This window comes from Thunnus albacares, chromosome 21 (genome assembly GCF_914725855.1).
Source record: "Thunnus albacares chromosome 21, fThuAlb1.1, whole genome shotgun sequence".
NCBI classification, from domain to species: Eukaryota; Metazoa; Chordata; class Actinopteri; order Scombriformes; family Scombridae; genus Thunnus; species Thunnus albacares.
In genome coordinates this window covers 3,608,152-3,623,373 of record NC_058126.1, presented here as the reverse complement: position 1 = coordinate 3,623,373, position 15,222 = coordinate 3,608,152, and the positions used below count along the sequence as shown (strand labels likewise).

The following is a 15,222-nucleotide window of genomic DNA, read 5'->3' as shown; positions in this document are numbered from 1 at the left end:
AGTGTAGTGAAAAGTACACTATTACTCTACAAAAATACTCTGCTTTGAATAATAATTTGTGTCTGAAAAGGTTTATTCACAGAAAGGTTCAACTCTCCTTTGAAGAAACTTACATTTTTCTATTTAAAAAAAATCTTTTGTGAATATTGTTTTCCATTGCACCCTACCTTTTGCCATTTTGTCGTCTTTGTATTTTTAAAATTCATTTATAACACTTTATTTATGTCCTCAGTGACATAAACAAAGCTTTATTAGCCTGTTGTTATTGCTGTAGCTATTAAATGGTCCATTTTTGTGCTGTGTAAACCACAATAACCGTGACCCAATCATGCTGTTTTCAGTGTATAAAGGCCTGCAGCATGTGATCATGTGACTCCTGCAGAGTCAGTAATCGGATGAACTGCTGTCATTGGATGGACACCTACTGTCAACAAATACTCTGCTGCGTCACTTGCGTACTTTAATCTTCAGCTGCGTCAATGTAAACACGCAGAGTCAAGAGTTTACCGGACATCAGACCTGCTCTGCCTTCAAAATCAAAGGTAAAAACTGCAAATGGGATCATTTATCCGGTAAATCAATCAGTGCATGAAAAGAACCGAAACTGTAGATCATGTTGCACTTCTGGCCACAGAGTGACGTCAAAGCAGGTGTCAAGAGGTGTAATGGTTTCCTGCAGGGTTTCCTGTAGAGTTGCAGTGTATTTGTTCCTAGGATGGTGGAGGATGACTGCTGCTCTTTTATATTGACGGTTTTTGCATGTAGATCTGCACTGGAGGCACAAATAGTTGACAACCTGAATCAATAGGCTATATGTCAAAGAGCAGGGTTATTAACTGGATAAAAGTATTCAATCAATAAGCTATTACTGGTGTAGTTGTAGAACAACCTATGAAAGACTACAGTGACACAGCTGCTTATTTCCTTGAATTATTGGCAGGAGTTTGTTGAGTGGTTAAACCTGCTGAAAAAAGCAGCCTAAAACCAGTTTGTGGTGAGAGCTGGTTCTGATGGATGCTGCAGGTTTAGCAGTCACTGATGGCCTCGAGCTGATCAGGAAGTAATGATGCTGATGGAGCAGTTAAAATCAGTCCGTGTGTCCAAAATCCACCTCATGATTCATCGTCAGTAGTATATGACGTGGCCTAATTTCTAAGTTTTATCCACGCTGATACCAGATTTATTAGCAAAACAGATTAGAGTTTTATTTCGAAAGTTGGGACCAGAAGTCTCACTGTAATCTGTCTGACTTGACTCCGCAGTTGCTATGGGCGCAAACTCCATAGCAACCGAATCACTACAAGAAAAAAATTGAGATTTTACATTTTTATCTTTTTTTCTCGAGGAGCATATCAGCAGAAGATGACGCATCTCTGTCATGAAGTGAGTCTGCAGGCACAACCTTAAAGATAAAAATGCCAGAAACAAAGGTTATTAAGCCCAAACCAGTGGAGGCGACGAGAAAAACCATCGAGAAAACCAAACCGGTGAAGGTAAGAGCGACCAACGGGGCAGAAAGTGACCTCAGAGTGCCCGCTGTGCGTAAAAGCCGCGCGGCAAGCTGCCCGAGGTTCCCGCAGCGGGGCAGGTGCACTACCGGGGCCGCCGGGGCACAAGGAGCAGCCTCCAAAACAAACTGTGAGAGAAGAGCCAGGTCCAGCTCCACCGCTCCCAGACTGACCTCAAACTGGCCCAGAACAAACCCGGATTACCGGAAAGCGTCCACCTCTGTGAATCATGCCGCTGGCAGCCCGAAATGCCGGGAAATGAGCGGCTGTCCGGGTCAGAGGGAGCAGCGGGCGGTCAGAGCTGAGGCGAAGCACGCAAGCCAGAGGTGAGAGGAAATAGATCAAGTCCTTATGGTTGATAGGAAAACACTGAATACCTGAATAAGAATCTGTGGTAACAATAATAACTTTAGTAGTACAGAATCTTACTTACAATACAGCTCAAAGTGCTTTACATCAAGTTATAAAGGCACATGAATGCATTAAAAGGTAGTAAACAAAACCTTCATTCAAACAGGGTAGAAATATAAAGTAATAGGAGTAAAAGTATAAATAAAAATAAACTTAATGATGCTTTTATTCAATCTTAAGATGTTTTCAGAAGTTGGATATTTATGAGCAGGATCATTTGGCTCTACATGGTTTTATTAGTCCAGTCTGAACTCTGACGGTCCTCCATCCTCATCTTGTGGTCCTGGTCTGTTAGAAGAATTTAATATTTTCAGTTTATGTTGAGCTCATTTGTGATAAAGTTGTGTTTTATCAAACTGCACACAGAAAACTGAGGGACGGGTCGTATTATTCCATCATAGGAGAACTATCTGCAATCAACTGTTATTTTCTTTAATAATCCATTGATTGTTCAGGGTATGAAATGTCAGAGAGAAATGGTGAGAAATATCGATCATTATTCCCTGAGGCCAAAGTGAACATATTCAGATGACTTGTTTCGTTTGACCAACAGTCAGAAACACAGAGATGTTGAGTTTATTACCATGGAAAACTGGATTTTCTTCAGTGATAAAAAGCAAAATGTTGACGCATGCTAATTTCTTAGCATGAAAACCAGAAGGCATCATCGCTAAAGTAATGCAAACATGTCAGTATTGGCCTTCAATGACTCCTGATAACAGGGTGATATAAACAGTAGTTGCTGTGTGTCGGCTGTAAGACACTCGGCTTCTTCTCTCATTCATCTGTACATTAAAAATATGTCTGATGCTCCTTCTGATAAACTGGCTCTTGTTGCTGTGATGGGAGAGACACCAGACTGTAAACACACAAACATCTTTTATCACTGGAAATACTTAAACCTCTGATGTATATTTGACTTCTCAAGTTTTCAAGGCTTATATCTTTAAAATAGAGCAACAGGTGAATAAGATTTCAGCAGAGTCACCTGGAAATCTTCAAGACACTAATTCAGTGCTGCAACTGTGGAACAAAGTTTAAACTTTAAGTATCTTTGAAACAGTATAAAAGTACCGCTTAGGATCCTACTGAAACATCAAATGTGTTTAGTCAGTTTGAATTTTGTCTTGTGGTTTTAGATTTGAATGCATGATAATCGTAGTGAGATGTCAGAAACGTGCAGTAGGTATTTTGCATTTTCAACCTTGAAATTAATTTACCACAGTTTTTCAAGTCTGTCTTAATACAATATCCTGGTGCCAAAGTAACGTTGAAACCTGTTTTTCTTGCTGTAATCATTCCTCCTGTTCATACTGACCATTAGAAAATCCCTTCATAATGACCTTACAATGGAAGTGATGGGGGACAAAATCCACAGTCCTTCTCCTGTGCAATAAAGGTATTTAAAAGTTTATCTGAAGCTAATATGAAGCTTCAGCGTCCAAATGAGTCAAACAAGTAGATATCTTTCAACGTTACAGTCTTTTTAGTGTTACATTGCAGCAAAAGTTGTTCAAGTTCAACTTTTTTCCAAAATGACGCAGTGCTAAACTCAGTCTATACATGACATAATGCTAACATGCTATCCTTAGTCTGTAAACATACTTACATCAGCATGCAAGCTAAATGTTAGCATCATGTTTCCATGCAAACTCTATGCATGTTAAGAATGACATGAGAAAATGTAATGAAAAAATATAAATAAATGAACACTGTACACATATAAACAAAACAAAAAGCTAACATGCTAAATGCATTCTAAATGTTAGCATGTTAACATAACTATGCTAGCAATGAAGCTAACATTAGCATGTTAACTACTCTACATTCTTTTTCTGAAGCTAATATGAAGCTTCAGCGTCCAAATGAGTCAAATCAAGTAGATATCTTTCAACGTTACAGTCTTTTTAGTGCTAAAGTTCCTCTTTTTGTTACTATACTTCCACCTGCAGCTCAACAGGGAAACACTGTCCGAGGAAACACAAAGAGGGAATTTGATGCTAAAAAGACTGTAAATGTGTCAGATATCCACTTGATATGACTAACTCAGACTGCTGAAGACTCATATAAGCTTCACATCAACTTTTAAATGACTGTGTGGACACACTGTGGATTTTGGCCTCCATCACTTCCATTGAAAAGCACATTTGAAGGATCTTTTAATATCCAATATGAACAGGAGGAATGATTACAGCGAGGAAAAACATCCACTTTCACTTTAAGGATTATTTTCATGTTTGCTTTATTAGTTCAAGAGAGAGAAGAGATTCTATGCTGATGTCACATTTGCATTAAGCTCCTCAGTTTATTCAGAATATGTCTATGCAGATCAGCATCTCAAGGTGAAAACATTTATTAGCATCCTGCTATAAAAAGGCAGGTTGTCCTAATGTATCCTGGTTCACGTTGCTGTCTGTGGCCATCTGTTGCAGTGGATTAATCCCGCCATGCTTTACCACCCACTGACATGACAGACCTGCAGGTGAACGGCTGTAAAGCTGTCAGAGTAAACGTCCAGGAGCAACAGATGATTTGTCAGTTTGAGATTTTGCTTCAGCTCAAAGCCACAGACTGTAATCTGGATTAATCTTTACACAGAAAAAGGGAACATTTCCAACTCATTTACCATGTTAAAGTGGTGTCTATCAACATATCACACCTGTGTCCATCTTGTCACACTAAAGGAGACATTTTTATTCTTTAGCAGGGCACCTTTTTAATGCTACATAACATGTAGGGACCAGCAGGGACAATAAGGCCTACAATTATTTTATTATTATTATTTTTTATTAAAACCATGAATTTATCATTTATATCACAATACTTCCCAGCTGCATACAACATTAAGTCCTACTAATATAATTATATATTCATTTTTGTTCAATCTGCTGATTATTTTTTTGTTTAATCAGTTAATCATTTGGTCTATAAAACATCTAAAAGCAGTTAAAAATGTTTCCTAAAGTCCAAGATGACTAAACCATCAGTCCAAAGGCTCTGTAAACTAAACAATAGTAGTAAGAAGTGACAACAGTGAAACACTGCATAGATCTAAGTGTGCAGAAATCTCTTCTATCAGTTTGGACTCATTGATGCTTCCAGCAGCTGAGCAAAGATTTAGCTGAGTGGAGCGATGGTCATCCTGCTTTATCCTCTTCTTTACTCAACATTTCAGATTCTCAAATACATCCGTACATGTTTGAGCCGAAATCTGATCTGAAATATGCGAGCGGATGACACGAACAACCTCAGCAACAAAGGCTTCACAACAGACGGTTTGTGGGCATAAATGAACAATCTGACATCAGTTCGATGAGGAAGTGGTGGTAACTTTGCTAACAGAGCGTTCAGAGCATTTTTACATACATGCACCACAAGTTTTGCAACTTTAACCATGTTTAACAAATACATCCGACATTACAACAGTGTAAAAATGTAAGAAAATGAACAAAAAAAAACATGTTATACTTCATTTGGTTTCCCAGAGTCCAAGATGACGTCTGTTTCAGTTTATTATCATATAAAATAGAGAAAAGCAGCAAATTCCCACATTTGGAGAAGCTAAAATCTGATAATTTGGGCTTTTTTTTGACCAAAAGAAGATGCAGGTTGTTAATAAATAAATAAATAAAAATAAAAGTGTATTTCCCTTTAAGTAGGAGGATACAGGTTTGATGCTTCTTCCCTGGAACAATTTGTTCCTGAGCTGCAGGACGCCGCCTCTCTCTCACTCACTGTGTCATCCTGCGCTGGCGGCACAAAACATCAGCTGAATGTTTTATAACAGAGAAAAATAAACCAGAGTGTGTTTTTCTGTTTCAGCCACAAAGCTTTCACCGTCATCCCCCCGAACCCCAAGAAGAGGAGAGAGATCCAGAGAAGTGAGTTGTTTGTTGTTTCATCTCTGGTTTGTTGGTTTGCGGTTGGATTCAGATCATATTTATCTATTTTATTGTTTTTCCATATTTTTTTTTTTTTGTGTGTGTGTGTCGTGTGATTGGTTGAGCAGAGGCGGAGGCGGAGCTCGCCGCTCTGGAGGAGCTGCGACTGAGCAGAGCCATGGCGTACGTCTCGATTAACCCGAGCAGTGTCGGTGAGACACACACGCACACATACACACACACACACACACACACACAGACAAGTTTTGTATGTTTACTGAAAACACATTATATTATGAAAAACATATTTGTTAAGAAGGTTTGCAGTTAAAGTTACAGCAGCACCTTCATGTTCTCTTTGTTCATTGGACAGCAGGTGTACAGCAGCAGCCAATCAGCTCCTTTGATTGGTTAATTGGTATATTTGCTCGTTTAGTTTGTCTGCTGGTTCAGAGAGTTTGAATGATATGTTTGGGATAAAAGGTTGTTTAGGAGGTTATGTGTGTGAATGAATATATCAGTTTGCTTTATATTTTGTGGCTTCATTGTAAATATAAGATTAGTGAGTAATCAGTGTTTTAATATGTGTTTTAACTTGACTAGATGGTAATAGATAGTCGCTTCTTTTAACTGCTATTATTCATATTTGTAACATATTAGCTTCTAGAAAAGTTTAAACCTGTAGAGTCTTCAAGTAAAGAAACCTAGTGTTTTCTGACAGACTCCACAACCAGTTAAACTTATTTAGATCCCAAACACCATCACAATATTCATTTAGTTTGCAGTAAGATAACAAAATCAAACAAAATATTGTCAATAAAATCAGTAGTTTGGTTTATTGCAGATGTTTATTATTCAGATCCTTCCTTCACAATAAAGTTTCATCAAACAGATCAAACACTCGACCTGCTCTTCTATGATTTGATTGTTCATATTATTTCCAATATAAATATATATTTAAATAAGTATTTAAATCTGCAACTGTGCGTATCAGCCTGATCTGGTGCCTCCAATCACTTCATCTGTGTTTTCAGACAAATTCAGTGATCCATATAAATATACTGTAAACCACCAGTGAACATGTAAATCATTTGCATTTCCAAGAATTAGACCGATATCGCGTGTGTGTGTGTGTCTGTGTGTGTCTGTGTGTGTGTGTGTGTGTGTGTGTGTGTGTGTGTGTGTGTGTGCGTGTGTGGGTTAACAGGTGGTTGTATGAGTCTGGAGGAAGTACGGCTGAAGCAGCAGCAGGAAATGATGCAAGCCAGGAGGAGGAAACCACAACAGGTGTGACGACTTATTTAATTTTAGTTAATTTTATATTTCTATGTCATGTACTTTAACATTTATTATTACCACAATAATTTATTGTGTCAGGAATATAATTACTGCTATTATTTATTGTCATCAGACACAAGCGACAAAGCACAACGCCATCTTAGATCTATACATGATACAAGTCACATGATACAGTCACGTGACCTGAATCTCCGATGTGACATAGAGATAGCGAAGGCAAAAACATGTATACATCCGTAAATACATACACACACATATAAATATATAGTGTGCATGTATATATACATACATACAACCATGATAGTGTGCAGAAAAAACAATAAATAGAAAGAGGAAGATGCCCAGTAGCGTTTCCATGACTACCATCAGGCTTGGGAAAATACTAAAGAGGCGCCTCTGTTTGTTCTATAAGAGGTTTGATTAACATGGTCATAATATGATGGGATGTTTCATGTTTTTCACTTTATCAGACTTCATGAGAGGAAGGAAAGAACCAACATATGACAGATTTGTCCTTTAGAGCCACCTTCTTCTGGTGTTTGATATGTTCATGTGAGGAAGACGTGGAGAGAAGAAGAAGACAGGAAGGAACAAACAAACGAGAACGAGCTCCACCCCGTGATAAATCTCGTGATTATATTATCTCGTTATCTCGAGAAATCGGCCTTTTGTTTTCTCGAGATAACGAGATAAATTAACTCGTGATCTTGAGCATTAAAAAAATAATTGCAAGCACGACCGTCCTGGACTTCTGTTCATACAGTAAACTGACTATGTTTCTGCTTTTAACAAGAAAAACTTCCTTGTTTTAACATAAAAGTATCTTGTTATCAAGAGGAAATATTTCATTTACAAGATGTTTTCTCATGATAGTAGATGCTTGTAATGTAACAAACACATAACAGGAGCTTCAGAAATGTATCTGGAACGTCATGTTGGTTCTTTTCTCCAGTATGAGACAACATTCTGTCCACATGCTAACAAATCCATCTAGTTTGTTTATTTAGAGCCGGATTTCATCATGTGTTCACCCTAAAAGTAAATAAGTCGATTATTTCATTCAAACGTTCAAACACATTCACGTCAGCAGCAGCATTCATGTTTTATAAGATACAGTCTCACATTTCAAACACCTTTCATGTTATTACATTTATTCTCATTATAAAGAGAAAATGTATTTGTTTGAACATGAATAAGCATCTAGTTATAACAAGTTGTTCTCCTCATTATAATGAGAGAAGTTTAGCTCCTTTCTCCTTTTAGTTATAACGTAATACTTTCTGATAGGGCTGAGTATTACAGTACCAGTACCAGTACCAGTACCAGTACCAGTACCAATACCAGTACCAATACCAGTACCAATACCAGTACCAGTACCAATACCAGAACCAATACCAGTACCAATACCAGTACCAGTACCAGTACCAATACCAGTACCAGTACCAATACCAGTACCAATACCAGTACCCTTATAGTGATACTGACACTAATACTTATACCAATCATATGTAAAATGCCACCACTACACAAATACATTTTGAAAGTGTCCAAATTATTTAAACATTTATTAAATAAGTGTACAGTGAAGTATTTTCACCACAGACTGTTTGGTTTGTAGCTGCTGCAGTAATGAGCCAATCACATGTCGCGTTAAATCGAATAATCATTGCAGTGATTGGCTGCAAGTGAAACCATACAAATAGTCATTTATTTCTAGATCTGGTACAAAAAGCACTGAACGCAGGTACTGTTTGACTTGAGATGTTTCGATCATAGTTGGTTCTGAGTTATTTCAGTCGATACCTTAAAGGTATCAAGTCCTGACACACAGTTCTACTTTCTGAGCAATTAAAAAATAAAGATTAATTAAATAGTTCATCTTGTGGTCTTTTTCAGACAATGTTAGCGAACTTAAACACATCAAAAATTAAACAACTGTTGTAAGTTTTGGATTTTTTCACCACATTATATTTCTGGGGTTTTTTTTGAGTCATTTCATGAAAAATATAAACTCTTAAATCATCAGTAGGAGGCGCTGTTCTGCAGATGAGACGCAGCAAAGAGTCTCTGGTGGTGACATCGTGCGAAGACGGAGTTTATGGGATATTTATCTCTAGAAACACTAATAACACCTGAAGCTACTAATCATTCAATCAGTAGTTATTAACAAAGAAGTTTAAAATATAATAAATATCAACTTTAAGCATCTGTATGTTTGCTTTAAATGTTTGTGACACACAGAGATGTAACTGCGTGTGTTTGTTTGTTGTTTCAGGTGAAGAAGGAGCTGCTGGAGCAAACGTCCGTCTTCACCAGCTGAGCGTCTCCTCGTCTCTCGTCTCTGTCGGCAGCTCAACGCCTCGCTGTACCTGCAACACAAAGATCACATATAGTTTAAACCGGATTACAATCACATACTTACAGGAAGTCATACTTTAACATATAGAGATTATTATATCATTTGTGTATAAACATACAGTAACACTTTAACCTTACAGTGTTATATTATACAGTTTTACAGTGTTTTAGTACTTCATGTATTTTTATATAACATGTATGTAATGTACAGATTATACAGTTTAAAGGTTCAGTTCCGCTAAAATACAAAAAGACATATTTACATATTTTCTCACTTTCCTGCAGGAATATCTCACCGTGGATTGTTTTTTTTTTAACAAACTGGCAACCCAAAAGCTGTTTTATGAATATTTGGGCTGATTTAAAAACCATTATAAATAAATGTATGAAGCTTTTATTTACACCTCATTAACTATTTATAATGAGTGTTTTATTAGAACATAATACACACATTGCACTTGAAAATTTTGATTTAGGGCTTGTTTCAAGACTTAAAGGGTCAGTTCAAAATTCTTTTTACCCTTATTTTTTTACTTACCCCAACCCCAACGTTTGCTTAAAGCAGCTATAATCAGTATTTTACTGTAATACCAATGTACAGTCTTCACTGTCAGTGTGTAATGTGTTTGGCTCGTAGTGATGAACCTACAGAGAATAATCAGTGACTCTGCAGCTGTAAAAAGCCGCTGTACACTACCTGCTCAGCAGCAAACAGACACAGTTAGCTGTAGACTAGCTGGTGAACATAGTGGAGCATTTAGCAGCTAAAGAGCCAGATATTTCCCTCAGGAGTTGGTAGAGAGTAAAAACAGAGCTAAAAGAGAGTGAATATTGGACTTACATTCACCAGGTGGACAGAAACACGACTCCACATGAATGATAATGTTGCTCCGTAACTGCTGGATGTGGAAATAAACAACTGTTTGCTAACAAGTTCAACATATCAACTTAAAAGATGACGATGTGTCAGAGTTGTGTTTGTTTCTGCTGAAAACAAGGGGCCAAAAAATGTCAGTTGATGCAGGTTTAAGTTGTTCCAGGTTTTGAGATATTTGTCTCTCAGGTTTATATTTCTGCTGCTTCTCCACTATTGAGGTGAAATGATTGTCGTCTGTGCAGATGAAACCATTAAAAAATCACATTAAAGAAACTCGAGAGCAGTTTGTTTTTCCAGAAATGTGTCCTGGTTACTTTAGATCAGTGTCCTGTTGGCTGTGGCCCTGAGGCTCATGGGTATTGTAGTATTTAGCACTGTTTAACACACTAAAGTTGGATTTGTGTGGAACAAATGTGAAACATTTATAACTGATGACCATAATTATCATACACTTTTAGTTTGTTTTCCAGGAGGTTTTAGATTGAGATGATTGTTTAAAGTACATTTTTCTAATTTACAGTGTTGAGATATTAGATCTGATGTCACAGCTGCACAAATACCTTCATTTGTTTATCAGTCATGAAAAGTCAGTGGATAAATGTTCTCAACTTAAACTCTGATTAGTATTTTCTTGATTTAATTGTTGGAATATTTGACATTTTCGGTTAAGAAAGGATCTAAAAGATTAATCAATTCTCAAAATACTTGTTTAGTAGTTTATTATATTTACATTGATCAGCTGATTGATTAATCGACCGATCTGAAATAAACATTTAGATCTCAGAAGAAGCACCTATACGTGTCTAAATGTTTGCACATAGCTTTTGTACCTTACTTTAAGGCGTGGCCTGTAAACACATCACGCCATTCCTCTGTGTTACATAACGCAGTGCAGAGATCAGACGATGCAAACTGACGTAAATGTAAATCTGTTCTAAACTCTGAGAACTTTTTTTCACCCGCAACGAAGCAAGTAAGTCATCTGCAGTAAAGTAATAATACTGCAATACTTTCTCCCTGTAGTGTAAGTCTCTGCTTGTTACTCGTGTTGTGAGGACAAATAACTTCAGCTTAAAGATTTGGAAAAACTCATATAAGACATCAGTGGAGGAAGACGTATTCAGATCCTTTACTGCAGTAAAAGTAACAATACAACAATGTACAAATACTCTATTACAAGTAAAAACCCTACTGCAGGATACGATGGGCATCTCCCATCACAGATGTTTCACTGAATGAGGCTCAAAGCAGCTGCAGAAGCTTCAGTACATTCTGGTGTCTGCAACCACCTCCGCATGACCAACAACAACCTCTCTTACCCGTTTCTTACAGTACTGTCGGCCTTCATTTCCTCATGCAACATTCATGCACATATCAGTGTCCCCAGTACGAAAGGTCATCCTGTGAAGTGACATTTTAGCAGTGGTGGAAGAAATATTCAGATCCTTTACTTAAGTAGAAGTACCAACAATGTAAAAATACTCCATTACAAGTAAAAGTCCTGCATGAAAAATCCTACTGTAGTAAAAGTACATAAGTATTATGAGCTTGATGTAGTTAAAGTATTGCAGTAAAAGTACATAAGTATTATGAGCTTGATGTAGTTAAAGTATTGCAGTAAAAGTACATAAGTATTATGAGCTTGATGTAGTTAAAGTATTGCAGTAAAAGTACATAAGTATTATGAGCTTGATGTAGTTAAAGTATTGCAGTAAAAGTACATAAGTATTATGAGCTTGATGTAGTTAAAGTATTGCAGTAAAAGTACATAAGTATTATGAGCTTGATGTAGTTAAAGTATTGCAGTAAAAGTACATAAGTATTATGAGCTTGATGTAGTTAAAGTATTGCAGTAAAAGTACATAAGTATTATGAGCTTGATGTAGTTAAAGTATTGCAGTAAAAGTAGTGGTTTGGTCCCTCTGACTGATATATTATTATATATGACATCATTAGATTATTAATGGTGAAGCATCAGTGTTAGAGCAGCATGTTACTGTTGTAGCTGCTGGAGGTGGAGCTAGTTTACACTACTTTATATACAGTTAGCTAGTTTAGTCCAGTGGTTCCCAACCTAGGGGTCGGGCCCCTCCAAAGGGTCAGCAGATAAATCTGAGGGGTGGTGAGATGATTAATGGGAGAGGAAAGAAGAAAAAACAAAGTTCTGATACACAAATCTGTTTTCAGTTTTTGGACTTTTTCTCTAATCTTTGATTTTTGCTGAAATATTGGATCATTTGAACATTTATTGAAATGAAAGCATGTGAGAAGTTTAGAGGGAAAAATCACTATTTGGTGGAGCTGTTAACAACTCATAGACATGTGAAATGTGACCCCGACTACACACTGCTTTTTGTAAGACGTCAAAAGACAAAAAGGTTGGAAACCACTGGTTTCATCTTTAACAATGTGTTGTATTTTAAAAGCTTGTTATATTATCCATTGTGTCAAATCTTCATCTGAAAAGTCACTAAAGCTGTCAAATAAATGTAGTGGAGTAGAAAGTACAATATTTCCCTCTGAAATGTAGAAAGTAGCATCACATGGAAATACTCAAGTACCTTTAAAATTGTACTTAAGTACCTTCCCCAATTAAGGGTTAGGGTTAGTTACTTAGTTACTTTCCACCACCGCACACATGGTCATCTCTGTATTTAAAGACGTTGTTGAGCTCTCTGACTTATATGAGGAACCTCAGATCTTCAGTTACTTCTGATTGAATCAAGGTCAAGGCTGAAAACTACAAGTGTTCCTCGACTCACACATACTGTCAGAGAGGCAGAATCAGAGCACATCTTAAAAAAAAAACATCTTAAAACCTATTTTATAAAGTTTCCTTTTTATGTTAATTCTCCTAGTTTCAAATATTGCCTCTCTGATGTTCTATCTTTCCATTCCCCTTTTTCCTTCCTGTAAAGCACTTTTCAGCAAACATTATTAAAACAGGAGGAAATAGTGTGTTTGTCGGGGACTATTTTCAGTGGCGGATGAATCCACATTCGGTGCTCTAGTGAGTTTTTCTGGCAGCAGGATGATGTGTGGGGGGATTGAGTCAAAATAAACTACAGTGCGTGTTCATGGTGATGAAGGAACATGTCACCCAGGGCAGCGTGAGGCTTATTGACATGTTTATAATAGTTTTTGGTCAACAGCGGAGGTCTGAGAGGAATATATATCAGGCTTCGGATAAGGCAAGAAGAAAAACCTATCACAAACACTTATGCTACAGTCAGAGTTGGACATGTAGAGCTTATTGTTATGGTAAATCTCCAGGGAAAAGTCAGCTCAGTATCTTCCCAAATGACAAAAACAAATGTGTGTCTGTCGTTCTCTGATCCACCAACAGAGGTCGTGTTGTGCTTGTTTCAGAGGCAGTGAAGGTGCACAGGGTGGGACTGTAGGTACAGTATGTTGTGTAACTGATGACTGACTCATGTTTGGATCCTTCTGGGAGTAAACTATCATGAGAAATGATCAATATTGTGTAATAATGAGAGTATAGGAACATATCAGCAGGAGAAGGTCATAGACAAACATCATGAATCAGTGGAGTAATGCAGTAAAATATATATTTTTTCTCTATTAGGATGATTCTAATATTAATTGTATTTACATAACACACACAGACACAAATTAAAGGACAGGAAGCTAAATGTCAGCATCGTGCTTCAGACATTCATAATTAAAATATTAGGTGACAGAAACAGCCAAGTGCGCATGCGTGAGAGGTATTGCGATATCTGTAGTTGAAGCAGCTGTAATTGTTTTGTGAGGCCATGATTGTAGTCCTATAGAGACGCCATTCTGTGACGCCAGTGCTGCATTCAGGGAATCCTCGGAAGCTCCGACGTTTCAATAACGCTTCTGTGCTTCTGGAATTAAACCCACTATATAATCTGTTAGACTGACAGTGGTGCCTACTGCAAAATACATGTTTTAAACATGAAAAGCTATTAAAATACAACATTTCTAATAATTTACTTTAAGTGCATGAAGATAGTATATTGTATAGCTTAACACACTTTTCACATCCTCGACAGAAGCCGTAATCTGTGATCTGCTATTTTTCTTCCAAAAATTACATTTCAGCATATTATTTATTACAGAAAATATACATAGCTATGATGTGCATATATGATATGCATAAATGATAAAAACATGAATATATTAGGTAAAATAAGAACTTTGTACAGATATAAGTTATAAAATTAAATAGGGATGGACATGATATTAAATATAAATACTGATTACATTATTACAGATGAGAATCAAATTGATAAAAATATTTCATATCTATACAGAAAGAACGCACACTGAATCAGCCTTGAAGACGAGGAGTGAATATTTCTCATGAGGAATTAAAACATGATGATTTTTCCATCCAAATCCATTATTGTAAAACAAAGTTCTTATAAACATCACAGAAAATCCCATTTTATAGATGTGTTGTGAATGGATATGGAAAAAGTTAAAGGTATTTTCCTGGAGTTACCATTAAGAGTTGTGAGTCTGCTTAGTAATCTATCTATCTATCTATCTATCTATCTATCTATCTATCTATCTATCTATCTATCTATCTATCTATCTATCTATCAACTAGTTCCACGAGATAGTAGATAGTATAGTACAGTGACATAGTATTTATAAATTTTTTTTTTATTATTTTATGTGAAAAGACATAAGACTGCATAAAATCCAGATGATAAAAAGTAAGAGATGTGTTAGGAGAGGTCAAGAAGCCACAAAGTTATACAACCAACCTCCACTCAACTTAATGAGAAAAACAAACAATAACAAAAAAGGAAAAAAACAAAACAAAAAAAAACAAACAAAACCAAAACCAAAAAACAAAACAAAACTAAAAAAATTAAGCCAACATAATTTAGGA

At 36.6% G+C, this 15,222-nt stretch overlaps 1 protein-coding gene across 3 annotated transcripts; it reads left to right on the top strand.

The window, feature by feature from the left end:
- The first annotated feature begins 445 nt into the window (after positions 1 to 445).
- zgc:194621 (uncharacterized protein LOC795037 homolog) lies at positions 446 to 9,869 on the top strand. 3 transcript variants are annotated; one of them, XM_044338853.1, is made up of 6 exons: positions 446 to 542; positions 1,346 to 1,834; positions 5,742 to 5,800; positions 5,929 to 6,012; positions 7,008 to 7,087; positions 9,375 to 9,869. In XM_044338853.1, the coding sequence occupies exons 2-6, from the start codon at positions 1,416 to 1,418 to the stop codon at positions 9,417 to 9,419; spliced, it is 687 nt and encodes a 228-aa protein (XP_044194788.1). In that variant the 5' UTR covers positions 446 to 542; positions 1,346 to 1,415; the 3' UTR covers positions 9,420 to 9,869. The 3 variants fall into 3 exon arrangements, with proteins under 3 accessions (XP_044194788.1, XP_044194789.1, XP_044194787.1); XM_044338854.1 differs by lacking the exons at positions 446 to 542; positions 9,375 to 9,869 and adding an exon at positions 7,570 to 8,432 and having other exon boundaries at positions 1,015 to 1,834; XM_044338852.1 differs by lacking the exon at positions 446 to 542 and having other exon boundaries at positions 1,019 to 1,834.
- The last annotated feature ends 5,353 nt before the right edge of the window (positions 9,870 to 15,222 follow it).